The 19047-nt window shown below is 41.7% G+C and overlaps 2 protein-coding genes across 2 annotated transcripts; one reads left to right on the top strand and one right to left on the bottom strand.

Annotated features, from left to right (window-relative positions):
• Nucleotides 1-600: 600 nt before the first annotated feature.
• On the top strand, nucleotides 601-11656 carry lrmda (leucine rich melanocyte differentiation associated). Its single transcript, XM_018730118.2, has 7 exons — nucleotides 601-762; nucleotides 4233-4333; nucleotides 6908-7034; nucleotides 7310-7449; nucleotides 8124-8250; nucleotides 9760-9844; nucleotides 10005-11656. Exons 1-7 carry the CDS (start codon nucleotides 721-723, stop codon nucleotides 10082-10084), a joined length of 702 nt encoding a protein of 233 aa, XP_018585634.1. The 5' UTR covers nucleotides 601-720; the 3' UTR covers nucleotides 10085-11656.
• Nucleotides 11657-11736: 80 nt separating this feature from the next.
• Nucleotides 11737-19047, bottom strand: vdac2 (voltage-dependent anion channel 2). The gene is made up of 9 exons (XM_018730117.2): nucleotides 18805-19047; nucleotides 17777-17848; nucleotides 17427-17476; nucleotides 17004-17156; nucleotides 16868-16920; nucleotides 15620-15847; nucleotides 14890-15040; nucleotides 13976-14033; nucleotides 11737-13256 (listed from the first exon to the last, which is right to left on the bottom strand). Exons 1-9 carry the CDS (start codon nucleotides 19016-19018, stop codon nucleotides 13165-13167), a joined length of 1071 nt encoding a protein of 356 aa, XP_018585633.1. The 5' UTR covers nucleotides 19019-19047; the 3' UTR covers nucleotides 11737-13164.

Genomic DNA, 19047 nt, shown 5'->3' with positions numbered 1-19047 from the left:
ATTTAGAAGTAAAACACCATTTGTTTAGCCCACGATTTCTTCCAAAGAGATTTATATTTACCCGTTTATACACAGCTGGCAGGTCCTGAATGGAGCAAATCAGAGTAAATGAATTACTCAAGGGTCAAGCAGGAGGTGGGATTCAAACTTAAGTCCAATGAATGAGCACAAAGCTCTAAACAGCAGGTAAACGCAGTAATTCTGGGAAAAGCTTGAGGTGGATGGACTCAGGGGTCATGACAGCTGTCAAGGTTCTTTCAAGCCTAATCACAGAAGAAAAGGAGAGAATATTGCACAGACTGTCTATGCGCCTCAACGGTATTACACATTACAGCAGATTTGCATAAAGCTCATCAATATGCATATTAGACCTCCGAACCTGTACTTTTACCTACTGCGCAGTTCGTGTTGTAACATGTCACGTGCATGGAGGAGATTTTTAGAATATTACCTCTTTTTTGACTGAATCATTCATTCGCTCGCATGTAATGTATTGTTTTATTCGCGGTCTAACCAGGAGGAACTGCAGTTGCCGCGCCCGTCGGACTCAGCAGGAGCGCGCGCGCGCTCGCGCTTCCCCGCCGGGTCAGCTGACTGCACGCGGAAGCTGTAAATGAGAAACGTTACGGCAGCGCCGCGCGGAGCGACAAAACGAGCGAACCTCCTTAACACACGACACACATAGGTGTGTCACTGACTCGGTCAGCGATCCCCGCGGCAATGGCAGGCGGCGAAATAATGGTGCTCACGGATGGAGCTCAAGTAAGTGTCCGTCACGAGCGACCTTAAGTTTGTCGCTTTTACTTTACACTTGTTACAAGTCTTGTTCAAGTTGTACTGTGTAGAACTGCGAGTACTAGTAGTGGTTGTTGGGGCTCGCGCTTTGTGGGTGAACGCAGTCAGTGCCGGGAGCTGCGCGCGAGCGCGTTGCCTCGGCACGTGACCGAGGTGGTGTCGAGTTCTGAGGCGTTTCTGGTCTTGTTCGCCCAGCCGCCCGGTTGTGTAACACATGACATATTATTATGACTGGACTGGACCGGACCGGACCGCACGTTGTTTGTACCGCCGCTGTGCACTTTTAAAGTGTGTGTCTCCGAGTTGTCCGCGCGGTGAACGTCGTGTCGCATCGGGGTCCCGCAAAATCTCTGTCACGCGCCGCGGTCCGGCCGGGAGGCGCCTGGAAAGGAAGTGGCTTCGAGCGCCGCTCAGGCTCGCGGAGATTATAAGTAACTCTTGAGTCTTGTTCTCCCTCCCTGGCCTGTACAGTATATTTACCAGCATTTCCGACAGCCCGTTGCAACTAGTGTGTTGCATTGGTCACTTTTGGTTTGGAGAAAAGTGTCCGCGAAATAAGTGTGAATATCTTGTTGACAGTTCGGAGAAGGGTCTCGGCTACATATTCATATATATAATATTGTACATAATTCAGTTGCCTCACTTTGAGGGGGGTCTGCTAGGTCATGGTCTCAGTACTTGGCCCTTGACTCTCCCACCCATCATGTACGCTGCTTTCTCTCTCATTGCATTATTTCTAAGTTGACAAGAGTAGTGGAGTATTTCCTCTTATGAACACACACACACACACACACTGGCTGAAAGCGCTTGTCCTGAGCAGGTTTGTGGAAACCGGAGCCTAACCTGCCAACACAGTGAGCAAGGCTGAGGGGGAGGGGACACACCCAGGATGGGATGCCAGTCCATCACAAGGCACCCCAAGCGGGACTCGAACCCCAGACCCACCAGAGAGGAGGCCACGGCCAAACCCGCTGCGCTCCCCTACAAATACTTTGGAAAGACTGTATTGAAAATACAAACCCCAAAGCAGAGACTCAGTGCAACAAAACTGAATACAGCTCTGACCACTGACAGCCTAATTTGCACGAACATAGTTATAAAATGACTTGCGAACACCAGAGCTTTCTCAATTTTTGGACCTATGGGCTGTGTCTGTCTGCATTTCTGCATGGCTCAACATGGAAAAGAATTCTCAGAGGAATTAACTCTGATTGCGAGACACCACGAAGATGGAGAAGGATAGCGGAAGATCACTGACCAAGTGAAAATCGGTTTGAACGCAGTTGCAGCAGTAATCGGGAGGTATATAACGAGCCTTAGTATCACTAATCGGAGCCACAGTGGCCGTCCTCCTAAAATGACGCCACGGACAGTGTTCTACTTCCACGGTCTAGCTCTGAAAAACAGACTTGCAAGTGCTTCAGACTTGGCACAGGCTGCTTATCAGTGGAAATCAGGGTTTCTGTGATAGCTCAGAGACAGTGCGAAGGACATTGGATAACTTCGCCCCCTATGGGTGATGTCCAAGAGGGGGGGAAAAAAAAAAACCTTTGCTTGCTTTTCAGTACAAAACTGCAAGATTAAACTTTGCTAAAGAACATGAGAAGAAGCCTTATAAATATTGGGACCACATTTTTTGGTTAGATAAGACCAAGATAAATTTGTTCAGCTTTGATGGGGTCCAGCATGTTTGGCGTGAAGTTGGCCAGGACTACCACAGTGAATGCGTAGTCCCGACACTGCATGGAGATGAGAGTGTGATGATATGGGGCTGCATGAGTGCAAAAGGTGTTGGAGATGACATTTATAGGTGGCACCATGAATGCCTGTGGATATACCAAAATACTGGCTGACAAGATGACTCCTAGCCTTCAGAAGCTTGGCAGAAGAGGGATATTCCAGTATGATGGCGATCCAAAGCACACTGCCAAAATCACACAAGAGTTTCTAAAGAAAACAAAAAGTAAAAACTGACCTGGCAAAGTATGTCGCCTGACTTGAATCCAGTAGAACACCTTTGGGGTATTTTGAAGAGAAAGGAAGAACAATGCAACCCCTCCAGTGAAGAGTAGCTGAAAAAACTTCTCTGAAGAATGGCAGAATATCTCTCCTAAAATTTGTGCAACACTGGTATCCTCCCTGCCAAGGAGGATTGAGTCTGTCATCAAAATAAACGTGGACATACAAAGCAAATTTGAATATGTGTGTGTGTATAATGAAAGGTGTACTGACATTTGTTGCATTTAGTTCCTACTGCCGGGCCTGTATTTTTTAATATAGTAAATCTAACCTCTTTAATTTTGCATGTGCTACTGTTCTGCTTAAGAAATAATGCAATTATTGAGAGGTAATACAATTTTTAATCATTTGACAGTTAAGTGATATTGCACAGGGGTGTACTCACTGCTGCTGTATACTGTACACATGTATCATCACCTCTTGCCTTTTGGAGATCTCTGCTTGGATGGATCACCATCTACAACTGAACTGCTCCAAAACAGAGACTCTTCATCTCCAGCTCATCCATCCATCCATCCATCTGCCAGTAACACTATCAAACTGACAACTCGCTCATCTCATCAGTTAAGAGCTCAGGAGTAAAGATGGACTCAAGTCTGCTTCTCTCAGCATATTGAAGCTGTAACTTGGTCCTGCAGATATTCCTGTGTAACATCTATAGACTCTGCCCTCATCTCGCAACAAACTCTATGCAACTTCTGATCCAGGCCATGTTGATACCCCACCTGGACTATTGGAAACTGTCCCGTTTGGTCTTCTCCAGATGATCCAGAATGATGGGGCACAGGTCATTCAGAAGGTTCTTTGTTCTGGCTCCAGTTTGGTGAAATGATGTTTCTCTGAATTGCTGAATTCTGCTCAGCACTCAGAGTCTTTAAATGCATCCCTTTTGCACTTACTCCTCTCCTGATCTGCTCCCTAAATCTTCACTGCTTCCCTGTTGAAACACAGTGAAAACTTCATGTGAATTCCTTCTTCGTACAGCTTTAACACAGTGCATTCAGGAAAAAGTAGTGCTGTTGGACTAATTGACTTCAGTCACATGACTGTGAGTCACATGTGTGCGTGTGTATCTCTCCATCTGTGAAAAGCTGATGTGGGCAACAGCTGCAGGTGGTGTGTGTGGTTTTTTTTTTTTTTTTTTTTTTCTCCCCTTTCCTCTCCTCTTTTTCCCCCCTTGTTTGGTTCCTCTCTCCAGACATGGTGTCCTTGAATCTTTTTTAATGTGACCAGTACAGTGTAAATGCAATATGATCCAGTTCTAGTAATAACGGAAAAAGGATATTTGTTCTTTGTTCATAGGAGTTTGTGTATGTGCTCACGAGCACATGTATGGGACAAATGTTAAATTGGATGACAATGTTCAAACACCAGAATTATTAATAGGTCACTTTTACGCTGCCTGGTTATATTTCCAGGTTTCTTACATGGGACATGACTGTGAGCAGATCCCAGCCTTTCTAGGAGAGCGGTACGGCCAGCTGGCAAAGCGTCTGGATCTCAGCTTCAACCAGCTGAGGTAAGACATGATGAGCACGACAACACACACTGTGGGCTTTTCGTTGACCAATGGCTCCAGGTCTCTTTTGCAATATATTTGCTTTTCTACCGTTGAGCGCAGCCTGTAGTCCAAGCTCCTGTTGCGGATATAAAGCCATGTTGACAGTTGAGCATTGTTTCTTTTACTTCCTGTATTAAGGGAGTATCATAAAGCCCCATGACCTTTATACCACCCCCCCCCCCCCACATACATTATTTGTAGATAATTATATAGTATTGTTCTAGTTGAAGAAAATGCTTTGACAAGATGTTTGCCCTTTGGAATGTTTTGAAAGTGTTGCCTGTCTAGTTTTATTGAAATTAATTTGTAAATGAGAAATGTTCAGTCTGTTTTATACATGTTCAGAAACAGTTTCAGTAATTTAGAATGCTTTGCACAGAAGGGTTAGGTTTGGAGAAATTGCTTTGCCTCATTTAATGGATTTGTATATGAGGAAGTAGGTTTCTGTGATACATTCGCCCTGTCATAAGTATTTTGCTGAAAGTTTTGTTAGATTATGCAGTACAAAAATAACTGAATGCTTGACACTTCCAGCAATGTATTGCACATTATATTTTCAGTGCGTTTCCATCCGTATACCATGTAGACTTGTTATGAAACTGTACATAATAGTCAAATCTGTAGTTTTCATAAATGGCACATAAAAAATGAGCAGCCTGTTAAATAACATCTTCAGAAAAAGAGCTGTAAAATTATTTTATAATGCAGGAAATGGCCATTTATCCATAAAAATGGAAGTGTTAGGGATGACAACAAGTATGACTTAGTCTAAAGTAATGTCCTTTGTAGTGTCTGAGAGCCATTTAAGATGTAAAAAGTCTCGTTTCAAATGAGGCAAAGGAATGTGTGTTCAAAAAGAGTTGGTTGTTGCATAAGAAACAGAGGATTTCCTCAAAATGGATTTAATTAATCTGTGACCTAATGTAATCTACCTACACGGATTTATCAGAACCAGAACGCGCTTTATTGCCAAGTATGTTCACACATACAAGGAATTTGTCTTGGTGACAGAAACTTCCACAGCACAGACAGAATGATAGTGACAAGACAGATGAGAAGATAGAATATGTGAATAAAGGATAAATATATAAAAATATAATGTACACAATATACAAAAAATAGTCACTAGACATTATATGTATGTACAGGTATGTTCCATACAAATGCAAGGGAATGTGAGTAAGACATGATGTGATAAATAGATATAAATAGTGTTGTGTATTGCACTGGTTTACTCTCTAGGGGGGATTTAGCTGTTCATGAGGTAGATGGCCTGAGGAAAGAAACTTTTCTTGTGCCTGGCTGTCCTGGTGCTCAGTGCTCTGTGGCGCCGGCCAGATGGCAAGGGTTCGAAGAGGAAGTGGCCTGGATGTGAGGGGTCTAGAATGATTTTGCTAGCCCTTTTACTGACTCTGGACGAGTACAGTTCTTGGAGGGCTGGGGGGGGGGGTGTGCCGATGATTCTTCCAGCAGTCCTAATGTCGTAAATACCACAGTATGTCCAAAACACCATATGCTTGTACTTTTTTCTTATGGGAAATGCACTAAGGAAGAGGTCAATAATAACTTTAATGAAATGTTTGAAGGAAGAGATATTGCAATATCTGTGACCTCATAAAGCCTCCCCATGGGATGAGTGGAAGTTGGTGTGTTAAATTGTGATCATTATTTATTTGTTTTACTTAAGAGATACTGGGTCTGGCTAATGACAGCATTCTGGCTGATCACAGAGATAAATGAAATCACATGCTTCCTGCAGTGAGTGAACAGTTTAGGAGAACTTTTGAGTTGCGCTGGACATTTGTTTTGCTCAAAGTGCGGAAATCGGAACGTATGGACTATACTGTGAGCGTCTCTGCAGCTCCTTAACACGGCATCTCTGAGCAACACAACAGCTATGGTTATTGGGAAGCATGTTCAAATTCTCTCACTTGCAGGCTTAGGTTATACAGACAGATCAGGGACCGGATTTTATATCCGGTCGCTTTCAGTGAGTTGCACAACAGCTTAGCAATCCAGCAGCATACGAAGAAGAAATGGTCACAACTACGGGTGTGCCGAGATTTTTGGTTGCCGATCCGTAATTATTGTAACTTGGCCAACTTTAGTTGTGCCTGCATCCCAAATGAGAAAGTCTTTCAGGTTTTTTGTACACATTTGTCATATTACACGTGAAATATTAACTTGAGCATTACATGCCTGTTTCATCCTCAGACATAAGGAAATGAATATTTGTAAGTTAGACCTATCATGGTATCATCGGATAGTCTTAAGCGCACCCCCCCCCCCCCCCCCCGTGAGGGCAGTGCTTCCAAAAACAGTATAGAATTTTTTTTTTTTTTTTTTTTTAACTGCACAAATTACTGGTCAGTATAAGTGATGGTAAAATTACAGGAGGCAGAGAAGATCGAGGAACTGTTACCTGCTATACACTTGGTTACTGGATTGAACCAAAAACAAATACACCACGGTTCCACTGAATACATGACTTTGCTGATTCATCTTCATATTCCCCTTCACTCATCATTGCAGGTCACTAGCAGGTCTCAAGGACTTCTGTGAGTTGGAAGAGCTGATTGTGGACAACAATCTCCTGGGGAACAACCTTGAGTTGCCTAGGTTAGCCCACCTTCACACCCTGACCCTCAATAAGAACAAAATATCCTTATCTGGAAACAGCAGGTAGCTTATTGTTTAACAATACTTACATCTCTCATGGCGATTTGTTTCTCCACTATTGAGTCATTGCAATACATATGAAAGATGGAATAAGAGCATTGGGATCAATGGAACCTCTTAGCTGAGCTACTGCAGTGGCAAAGCTGGCACATGTGTCCTTCAGCTCCCTTGGAAATGGCCCTGAACTGGGAGGTGGCGACTGGGGACAACGCTGAGTTATTTACTTTAAGAATACATCCTTGACCCTTCGCCCACATCACTGACATTGAAGCCCTCTTGGAGCACTTACATGAGGTTGCACCTTCCATGGAATACCTGAGTTTACTTGGTAACGAGGCATGTCCAAACCAGCTGGTGAGCATCGATAAAGATGAGGATGACTACCAGCGCTACAGGTAAGTGCTGCCTGACAACAGCATGGATTAAAATAAAGTCTTACACTATGGTGTTTGAACTGCAAAATACACAGAGGAAAAATGCTCTATTGAGCATTTTTTCCATCCTCTCTGAGCACGTTGCTTCAGTCAAATTTCGAGTTACAAAGTAGTCCTGCATGTGATTTGTCTCTAAATTCTGTGGTCAGGGGTGTTTTTGTTTTTTAAACCTCTCCTGCTACGTTTTGTATGGACCTGAGGAATTCCTCCATAATTGACAGCTTGCTAACATAGGTGTCATCGTGTCACATGGTAGGACTCGTTGACCGTGGTAGAGGTTGAGTTGTCTCTGCTCATCGTGGACCTGCACCTTCACTATGTTCTGTGTTGGTGTTCTGCGAGGTGTCAGTGCTTTTTACCATAGATACACCTGTCCTGACCTCCCAATAGGTGTCTCTCTCTTGGGATCCATGCTTGACCTTCTGACTTTAGTGTTGTACAGCATGACGCCCAACAGTTTCCCCCATTATCATGTACATCATAGAAATGTCAATAACGGTACACATATATATCTCTTTACTGATGTGCAGGTTAATGCTTTGATAATTTGAAACTAATTGTTTTGTTTGGTGTGTGTGTGTGTGTGTGTGTGTGTGTGTGTGTGTGTATAAATGATTTGTGTGGTTTCTTGGAAGGTATTTTGTACTGCATAAACTGAAAAAGTTGAAGTTCCTCGACAGCAGACAGGTGTCGGACAGGGAGCGCGCGGAGGCAGAGGCCCGTGGCGCTTTCATGAAGGTGGTGAAGCCCAAGGCTGACACGGTACGAAGTTGAGGGAGCTGCACTTGTGTACAGAAATAGATTTTTTAAATGGATCTAAATGTGAACAAGAACTCTTAATTTGGCATAAAAATGTTCATCTAGTTTAGCGTTCGAGATACCTTTTGTTTCCAAGAAATTAAAATAACCACTTAATGAAATACTACTTTAAGGTTCATTGCACATACCTTAAAAAAAAAGTATTGAAAATACCTTGAAAGGACAAACCTAATTATAACTTAATTCTATTACAGCATATAGTGCAACAGTTAATGAAATACAAAATATTTGTAACTTGAGTAGTTTGTGGTCACTTGCAAAAAAAATGACAAACATTTCAGTTTAAACTGATTTCAGATAACTTTTATAATCTGGTTTTGTAGTCAGTTTGTCATTCTTTGACATTCCACTTTTCTAGATATTGACTACATTTTCTGTATTAAGATGTAGGCACTGTATGGAAAAAATGTCATTGATTTAAATACGACTGTTAGTTTCACTTTCATGTTGCTTCTAGATTCTTTACCTAAATATAATCAAGGCTGAGCAAGTTTTTACGTTAACTGAGGAGTCTATCATATACACTGGCCTACTTGTTTTACAAACACAATTAGGACAGAAGGCTGTAATGAGTTACATGACACCAAAGTCATGTTTACCCCTAAATCACAGTAAATAAAAGCTTAATGGTAAAAACATCTTGGAATATGTCAGTGAGGTTTTGAATTTATTTTTATAAAATATTCACCTTCAGTTTTGCTACCTGCTACTACTTATCCACCCATTTTCCTATTTGTATATCATGTATGGGCAGCTACTGGAATATGTGCACTATGAAATCGGCAACATCAAACAGGCTGTGCTTCAAATATTGTGTGTATGTATCTAGGCTGTCTGTGGGATCCTCTCGTTTACTCAGTTTAACTCAGCTGGAGAGAAGCATCTGGCAAACACACAAATTCAGTTTATTTTTAGAGCGCTCTTCTCAGGCAGTGACACAGAGCACTTGAACACAGCCATAAGGCAAAGAAAGGAGACAGTTGACTACAGACTAGTGTAATACATTATCAATGCTTTTATAAAGCTATAATTATTCTTACTGGCCATGGAGGAAAGGAACAAAACTCCCAACTGAAAGTCAAGGGAGGGGGCGAATAAAAACTTTGGGGGCCCAAGTGCCAGTGGCTGACCACCCCTCCTGAGCATTCTAGATTAAATGTTTGGGGTTACTTTGCCATCTTTCATATTTGAAATTTGAGAAAACAGATCCATAGTAGTAAGACATTTTTGTGAAAGTAGATTGTAACTTTAAAAATGTCACCTTTGTCAGAGGAACAGCCACTGTATAGTTTTTGAGATCAGGTGGTTCAAGTCACCCCCTAAGGAGAGATGGGAGGGCTTTCCACATCTTGGGGCTCCTTTGAAAGGGCTCCAGAACCCTTCTGTTGGGAGCAGGAATTGTTACCATGACAGTCACCAGAATAATAAGCATTTCTTTGCTCTGTCCTACAGGAATCCAGTAACTTGAGATATGACCCAGTGCTCACACCATATACTCCTTTACCAAAGGGCTCCAGAGATGCCAAAAATCACAAAGGTAGGTGGATCCTATTTGGGGTGTAAAGAACATAAAAATGGATTGGCTTTCCTGGAATACTACAATTTAAGTTATTACCAATTCATGGTAAGTAGTCACCAATAAAGTTAACCAGAAAATAGTCCAAACGGGTTATTGAAGGGTTTTCTGTGTTTTCCAGGGGTTTTTGCCAAGTGCCGCTATGTTTATTATGGAAAACACTCAGAGGGCAACCGATTCATTCGAAATGACCAACTGTGACGAGCTTCTGGATATGTGTGGTCCAGCCCTGCAAAGACATGAGCTCCTGCAAACACCTCCATCAAGCAGAAGCACAGTGGACTTTTCGCCCTGTTGCTACTGTAAATCCTGGCTCACCACGACACACAACCCTGTGACAAGTGCCTGTCTTTTTGAGCGCGTTCTTAGTTGGTGGGTCCGTACCTTTAGCCCCTTGATTTATTCTTTCCCAAATGGGCACAGAAGAATATTTTTCTCAGAAAAATGCTAAATTCTGTGACAGCTTGTGAAGAAACCAACATTACAGTAAGCAAGCCCAAATTTTACATCAGCTGCTGTGTTCATGTGAGAATCTTTTGTACTGAGGGTATGTGGCAATTAAGTGTGAGACCCATGTCCTTTCTGATCATTTTCTGAAGATGTAACAGTTACGGTTACATGCTTTAGTGAAAGGTATGCCAGTTAATAGTATATGCAAACTTATTACTATACACTGCTTTATCCTCAAAGAGACTGTAGGCAAGCAGTGATGCATTTGTTTTGAATATATACTGGCATACTGCATTGTGCTTTACTTTCTACTGAGTTTCCTTTTACTTATTGTTGCATATTTTTGAATGAGGAATGAAAGTTTGCATTTTTTTTCCTCCCCGTTATGAAATATTTCTGATGTCCTGTCTGAATGCAATTTGAGCTATATAACAGCTCTTTACTCATACACTGGACTGACAACTCAACCATTCAATCCAGTAAATTAACTCTGCTCTGCTTACTGGCTCCTCAATGTGTGAATGTAGTTGGGACCATAGGTTGGCTCACATCTCCAGTCTTACCCAGGAAGTTACAATGAGCAAAAGCTCAACAGTACAGCTGCCCCTGAATTTATTTGCCAGTTACAATAGGTTATGTAAAAATGGATGGAAAATAAGTAAGTTTAATACTTTTCTTCACTTTGAGTGATATTAAAACTAATTTAAATGGGTGCATGCACTTTAAGCCACCTTTTAGCTTGGCAAATAAAGGTGAAGTTCACATCACTGACCAATTGCTGTACTAAACGCAGTAGTTAAACTAAACTGGAAAATAGTCAGTTGTTCCTTGAATATTTGCACTAGGAGGAGCCAGTATAGCAATAAAACAGGTTTATTTTGTGTAAAGAAATCCTTTAGTAATTGAAATAGAATGTCTATTTATTACTTTAAATGATTCTAATTTATTTTTGCTGTCAATACTGATTAATACCTGTAGCATTCCAAGTAGACAAGTGGTTATGAAAGTAAAACATGCTGCTCTTAAATTATGGATATTAGGTATTTTGCTACATGTTGCTAAACGTTATGAACAGCTCATTTATAAAACAAGAAGTTTTAAAACAGCAGTAGGGAATACATCAGAATCAACAGTATGGCTACATACAAATACATCAGAAAAACTGAGTTTTTCATAGTTTATCATAGAACTCTGACAAAACAGCTACGGGTGGTCTTAAGACTTATGACATATGTAACTTGCGACAATAGCAACCATCAACCTTATTACTTTGGAGGCTCAACGCTGATTTGTTACTCGTAATGACGACTGCACTACTGCAATGCACCATTTTTCTTATGGCATTAGTGCATCTTTCAGCGATTGCATTTTCTTTACAGAACATTTTGTTTGATTCCATACTTTTTTTTTTTTTTTTAAAATAAACTAGGCCGAGCATGAAATTGAGTTTGGTGGCACGGAAAACTAAACGTGAAAGATTGAGAAATGAAAGTGAAAAATAGCACAACATGAAAATATAATACTGTATATGTATATTAACACAAATGCATTAAGAAAAATAACAGTGCTATTATACAATGTATTCAGGAGGTTTAAGATGACAAGGTTGACTTACAATGAGGTTGTTGGAATAGAACCCCATCTTAAGTGGAGGACCTGCTGTAGGTAGTTTCCGTGAAACCTGAAACCGGATTCTTTGACAATTTTTAAAAAAAAAAAAAAAAAGTTCAAACTTTCTCAGTTTTAGTGGCGAAACAGAACTCATAAAAATACAGAAAAGGAAAAGGCCCTTTTCCACATTTTGCAGATGACAAATTTGAGCATCATTCATGATTGTAGAGCAGCGATTTCTTACAATACAGGACAGACCTTTTGAAGTTTCATATTGGGAATGAACCTTTTTTTTTTTTCCCCCCTTGAGTTTTTGTTTTTTCATTTTCTGTAGCCACCTGTTTTACGGCATAGTTTGGTACCTTGCTAAAAAAAGTGACCTTTTAACAGGTCAGATTTTCAGGTTACAGCACAAAATAAACATTTTGAGCTATATTTATAGACTCAGCTGCCATTTCTTTAAATGCCAGTGATCTTTTCACTATCCCATCAACAATCTAGCTTTCAAAGACACAAATGACTGATTAAACCAAAATACTTTATTTCAAGTTATTGCTAACAGAAAACTTTGCCAAGTTTTTTTGCTATTTCATGTATTACAGCTCAGTTACCACCTTTGAATAGTGTTCCAAAAAAGCTGATGCCAGAAAAACACTTCTCAGTAAATTAAAAAAAAATGGAGTATGAGTTGATGCTTACAATTTTGAAGCATATGATAAACTATTACTTACTGGGTTTTTAAACTTCAAAATTCTGACTGCACGTGACTGCAGTAAACTGGTAACCAGCTACTGGCACAACTGAGCACCAGTTATACCTTGCCAACAAAACACGACAATTAACATTGTAATTAAGTGCTTTAACAGGTAATAAATAATACACACAAATGCACGGACTGGGTACGTACCAATCACAGAAAGGGTACTTAAGTGAAGAGGAGATGGAGTCCATCACAGATGGGAGTGTTTGCCATGGCGAAGATGAGAATGAAAAAGGAAAGTGTTCACCATGGAAAAGGGAATGTAAGCACGCAAGGAGTAGTTCTCTCATTCTCTAAAGTTAGAGCCATGTCTGCTATGATGGGTGCTCAGAAAACAATTATGGGATAAATATTTAGGTTTCTATTGAAATTAACTGGTTTCTCCAAGTGAACACACTGCTGTCAACAATCAGCTGCTGGCTGAGTTCTTGTTTTCCGGGTCAGAGGGGAAATGGGAGCCCTAGGCTTCCAGCTCTAAGCCCAGGCCCAGTCTGTGACCCCCAGCATTGATGCTTTTTCCATCTACCAGGGCAGATAGTGTGAGCTTCACACCTGTAATAAGGACATTGGTTTAAATTATTCAATTTTAGAAACATGCAAAAATCATGAACAAAATAAGAATGTGCAGTTAAGGTCACATCAGGATTTAAAAGAGAGAAACGAGGTGCCGTTGCCCTGAAAATACTACCTCATTACAACTAGGGACTAACCAATGTACAAAATTACTATTCCTTCATACAAACACCTGTTAAGCCTCCTGGCATATAATATAAATCTCCAAATGTATTCCTACAACAACTTACATTAATTCATTTAGCTGACGCTTTTCTCCAAAGCAACTTACAACGTTAAGGTCACAATTATCAGCCCATTTATTACAGCTGGGTAATTTAGGGTAAGTACCTTGCTCAAATGGTACTATAAGCAGAGGTGGGGATCGAACCTGCGACCTTTGCATCCAAAGGCAGTAGCTCCAACCACAACACTACCAGCTGTCCAATGGAATATTTTCCCCTATGTTATTAAAAAACATGAGTAATGTTTGAATAGAACAGTTTTGCCTATTCTACTAAATGTGTTGTATGTAAATATATATTTTTTTCCAGAAATGGGCACGATTGTTTTCAAAAACAAAACACATGAAAGGTCATAGACATTTATAATTTCTAAATAAGTGTCTCTGGTCTTTCTCAGGACACTGTAACAGGAGCAATAGGAGTAAGAAGAATAATGCTGTCACCATGTGTGAGGATAAACTGTACATACTGTACCTGGTCTCAGACTGTGGGTACAGCCTACTCCAATCAGGCAGGTGTTATTTACTTTAGCCTGAAAAAACAAAAATAACCATTAACCTCAAACAACAGAGGACGTACATCAGCAAAACATTACATTTATTCATTTAGCAGATGCTTTTCTTCAAAGCAACGTGCAATGTTAGGTTTACTAAGTTACATACAATTATTGACCAATTTATACAGCTGGGCAATTTTTACCAGAACAATTCAAGATTCGTACAGTCATTGCCTAGGTGTTTCCAGGGACTGAAGTGCTGCCAGTAACTGCACTTGCCTGCACACCACGAGGTTGGGTTGGTACAGTAAATGTAGTTAGTAAATAATTTACAACTTACGTTTGCCCACAGGGCCAAAAAAGTGGCACAGTGTACAAGTGTGTGCATGGCGTTGGATTCAAATGTGTATATTATATATATAACTTTTTTTCTTTGAGTAATTTTAAAGCAGACCTAATTGTGATGATGTCTGAAGTTAATAAAAGAAAAGCCCTGTGATGGACTGCTTATCATCTAAAGTGAGCCCTGCTTGGTACACAATGCTTCCAGGAAGGATCTGGAACATAGAGACACATCATAAGGGACAAGCAGCTGATAAATTAATTAAAAAAATAGTACTACCACAAATTAACAGCTCGTTATAGCTTTATCTCGGGTTTTCTTTTTACAGAATGTAGCCCATGAATAAATTGGATCAGGTTCTGAAAAAGAAAAGGGAGGGGCATCTGTATTACTCTGGTTTTATTGTTTGTGGCGTACAGCTTAGATTTATGAACACGCTGCCGAGGCCACTTGTGTTCATAAGTTCAGGACCAGTGTTTCGTTTATAAACAACCTCTCTGGTACAGTCGGTGGGTGATGATGAGCTCAGCGCTAACCGGTACCACTTACGCTCACGGAGGTGCTGGAGTCCAGCTGATATTTGGCAGCGATGCCAAAGCAGGTGTTATTGCTGCTGGCGGCCCAGGCCAGGCTGATCGCCGTCTCCAGCTTGTCGTTCACTTTCTGATAGATGGAACCGCCAAACTCCGAGCCATCATTTCTGCGACAACAGAGGAACAGGTGATCACTGCTTATTGGCCCGCTGTGGCCACAGGACTGGATCAGCAGAGAGATGTAGCAGCAGCACTGAAACAGGGTTCATGTGGTTTCAAGCAGCACTGTACACCAGTGTGGACAGTCTATACTCTGTTTTCAGCTATACACACTCAAAATACACTAAACATTTAACATTGGTGCTTTAAAAGCAAAATCTCTCTCCAGAGTGAACAATTTGATCTTGGATGGCTTCCATTGTTCAGAAAAGCTAAGACACAGGTAAAGGTAGTAATTATATCCCATCACAGCACCAAGTCACAAATGACTATTTCTATATAAAGCAAAACAAGCTGTAACATGTCTGTAAAAATCACATTATCAGCGCACAGGATCACTCAACGACACCAGACATGTAATATTTTATGTGCTCATATGGTACCGTGTACATTACGTGTACAAAGGAACTGAGACCCCACACAAGTAAGGACCGGTGTGAAATCACTAAAGGACAATTGTAAAGGCCGGTACACAGTACATACATTCCTACCATCTATCGCTTTTCAGAAGCTCAGCTCACACTCACATGTTGGTATGCAACTGGAAGTCCTCGGTCTTGTAGCCCACTGCAAAGTTATTCTGCGTCAGCTTGGACTGGGCCGTGTCAAAGGTCATCTGGTACCCGGCGAGCCAGCCCTCATAGCCGATCACAGCCGCACCGTGGATGGTGGGCCCAGCAAAGTCGAAGTCCACGTCACAGCCAACATTGATGTATTCACGCTTGTAGGCAGTCTTCACCTTTCCGCTCTTCTTGCTGAGTGCAAGGAATGAGATGCCATGTCATGTTATTCCATTCGTTTCTCACTTAGCGCTGTTCGCAAAAACATGACACGCTGCACAGTTTCATCAGAAATATTGCAAACAATCAGCGGAATTTAGGGATGTGACAGAGCTGATTAAAATCTGCATCCGTCGAATGCGGATTTAAACGTATAAATCCGTACGGATGCGGTTTTTAATGAAAATGAAAAGCATCGTTTTTACTAATCCGCATCATCACTTAAAAGATAAAAATAAATATTTATTTGGTTTCAACTTTACACACTGGATTCATTTTCCTTTTCGGCAATTGAGAGAGGAAAAAAAAAACAACAACAACAACAACAAAAAAAAAAAAAAAAAAAAAAAAACCTTTGGTTTACACTCTAATTAAATATTCATAACAATATAAACATTCATTTATATCAGTATGAGTATTTCCACTTAAAACCTCAAAACAAGCTGCATGTATGTGAACTTACACAAACTGTCGTTCACTACGCTGAAGACCAAAGACGTAAATGGTATGCAAAGTGTTACAAAGTAGGAACAATGCATTTCACTGCATAATCAATATGAAGGTATATAGCAGTGTGAATGTAGTACTTTACTGTAGTAAAATACACTCATTGATGAACGTTCTCTCTCAAGTGCGCCTACACTTCCAGAAAGCAATGCATATACGTACATAAAAAATAAAACTTATAATGAGCTGCGTCGCTTTGACTGCATTCCCCACATCAAAATCGGATCAGCCGAAAAAAACAATAACATTTGTCGGATTTCGGATCTGCAACCTCCTAATACCTCACACGTTAAATTTGCAAATCAGTTGTGTTTAATACCGCACAAAACCATGCACTAATATTGAAAATAATTATTGCAAAGTGTCAATAAGATACTTAACCGTCTTAAGTTTAATTCTTGGATTTTATAACATAAAATACTTGTAATAGCTACGACATAGTTATACAATGGTCGTAATAGTCATAAAATAATAAAGAAAAATTTTTACCCAGTGTTTGGCGAAAAAGTGGTGTCAAAGGTGAGCTTCAGTCCTTTGGCAAGCTGTGAAAAATGAAAAGCAGTCGTCAGAGCGCAGTTCGTCGGCCCTTATGCAGGTAACCGGCTCGACGGTCTCTTTTCCCCACCTGGTCTTCCACAGTGATCTCGGTCCCCAGCGTGTTGTCTGTGGACCACTTCTCCGTGAAGGTCAGTCCGTACTCGCAACGCTTGTATTTGCTTTCTAGACTCCCGGCCACTTTGCTAGTGTCAGTGTTAGCGGAGCCTGATGTTTTGAACTCCTGGACAAAACACACATTTTACAAACAGACTTTACAGTAAATCCCATTTGGTTTACTGTTTATTTACACACACACACTATCTAGAAGTGCGCAAACATTTAGACTCCAAACCTAAAACTGTTGCTCCCCCGAGAATAATGTGAAGTCATTAAAAGACAGTTTGAAGGAAACAAACCCCAGCAGACAACAGAAACGTTTCAGCCTCTAGAAAATTGCTATTGAAAAATCATCGCTTTCATTTAATTCGGAAAAATTCACTGATGAACTTACCACTCCACTTGCAGACTTGGTCTTGACATCAAGTTTTACCATACCGAAACCTAGGAAGAACGGATAAAAAGTTAAATATCTGCTTACCTCTACAGTATGGATTAACGGGCTATTTTAGACTTAACGTTTAAATTAAATTAAATTAAATTAACAGGTTTTCAGTGGGGTAACCCCTGAAACATACTAACTGACACTACCCAACATTTATCAGGGCAAAAATCACAATTAACATGAGAGTAAATGACTTCCTGTCGCTCTGTATCTCTCTTAATACGTAAAGATAATTTTGCAGGCATGGATTTCAGAGGCAAGACTATGCAAAGTGTAAGAGTTGTGCCTGGATACAATACCATATCCTTTATTGAAGATGTCCTTGGCAGATTTTCCAAGGTCGCTGTATGCTGGAGGTACAGCCATAGTGCCTGTAAAGAGAGAAGGCGGCAAGCTGAAGGTGTAGCCCAGAGAACGGCCTCACTGGGATCCCAACACACTCTCGGGGGGGTTGGGCTGATGGCAGGAGGGCCCCCCAGCAAGCACCCGGACAGCCTGCACCCGTACTGCCGTAGGGATGCGCGGGAGCGCAATACCGAGAGCGGGACAGGACCCTTTGGACTCTTGGCCGAACGGACAGCGGCTCGGAGCGACGGCGCCCTGGGCCTGCGGAGTAAAGGTAAACATCTCCACGTCTACGTTACGAACCCAGTGCTGTCGGAATACAAGCGATTTCTACCCGAGGGTTCCTTCCAGCAGCACGTGTGTCCCCAGGTGTCCCTCAAGACCCCCAGCAGTGCAAAGACACCGGGGGGGGGGGGGGGGGGGGAATGCCTTCCTCTCCATGTCGGGGCCCACCGGTTCCCAACCCTCAACGTATCACTCCATACGTGTTACACACACACCACGGCTCAGAGGTGGGTGAAGCGTTCACCTCACACACACCGGGGGAGGAAGGTGTGTCTCACACACACATGTCCAAATATTATTTGCCTTGACACTATGGCAGCTGCAGTGAGTCTGCACTATGGCCACAATGACAATCAATGAGCAGGAAATTAAACACAGGACCGGAGCGCAGATGGATGGATGGGTCTCTCTCTGTCTCTCTCTGTCTCTCTCCCACACACACACACACACACACACACACACACACACACACACACACACACACACACACACACAGGTTCAAACGGCGGACCGGCGGTGCAGATGCGCGCGGACACACGTGACGTGACCGCGCGCACCGCGCTGCTCTGCTGCCGAGCTATACGCGTCAGGCGACTTTTTTTTCCCCTTATTTCTTAAAATAGCTGCGATAATAACGCAGCCGAATTCCGATATTAAATCCGTCGTAATTGTGACGAACTCCCGCAGCTCCGCTTACTGGTCCAAGGTGACCTCGGGGTCGCTTCGCGGCTGTTTGTTGGGCCAGAAGGCGAAGTGACGGCAACAGCAGCGTCCAGCTCCGCCGCTCCACTGAGAAAGAGCGGAGCCCCCGAATCAGGACCCCTGCCGCGGGGTGGCCGCACACGTGCCTGTCTGAAAATGAAATTAAAACGCTTTTCTAGAACCAGAATGTCAAAAATATACACAGGCATTTATAAAAGGTATTCTGTGCTCCATAATG

The sequence above is a fragment of the Scleropages formosus genome, chromosome 21 (assembly GCF_900964775.1).
Source record: "Scleropages formosus chromosome 21, fSclFor1.1, whole genome shotgun sequence".
NCBI classification, from domain to species: Eukaryota; Metazoa; Chordata; class Actinopteri; order Osteoglossiformes; family Osteoglossidae; genus Scleropages; species Scleropages formosus.
This window is presented reverse-complemented; position numbering and strand designations above follow the sequence as displayed.

What these genes read in the sequence shown, in the direction of transcription:
- lrmda (XM_018730118.2), top strand. Translation starts at nt 721, where the DNA reads ATGGCAGGCGGCGAAATAATGGTGCTCACGGATGGAGCTCAA. An exon ending in TGCTCACGGATGGAGCTCAA is followed by an intron (nt 763 to 4,232) that starts GTAAGTGTCCGT and finishes TTATATTTCCAG; the next exon opens with GTTTCTTACATGGGACATGA. An exon ending in AGATGCCAAAAATCACAAAG is followed by an intron (nt 9,845 to 10,004) that starts GTAGGTGGATCC and finishes TGTGTTTTCCAG; the next exon opens with GGGTTTTTGCCAAGTGCCGC.
- vdac2 (XM_018730117.2), bottom strand. Translation starts at nt 19,018, where the DNA reads ATGCCTGTGTATATTTTTGACATTCTGGTTCTAGAAAAGCGTTTTAAT. An exon ending in CCAAGTCTGCAAGTGGAGTG is followed by an intron (nt 17,157 to 17,426) that starts GTAAGTTCATCA and finishes TGTTTTGTCCAG; the next exon opens with GAGTTCAAAACATCAGGCTC. An exon ending in TACCCACAGTCTGAGACCAG is followed by an intron (nt 13,257 to 13,975) that starts GTACAGTATGTA and finishes TCCTTATTACAG; the next exon opens with GTGTGAAGCTCACACTATCT.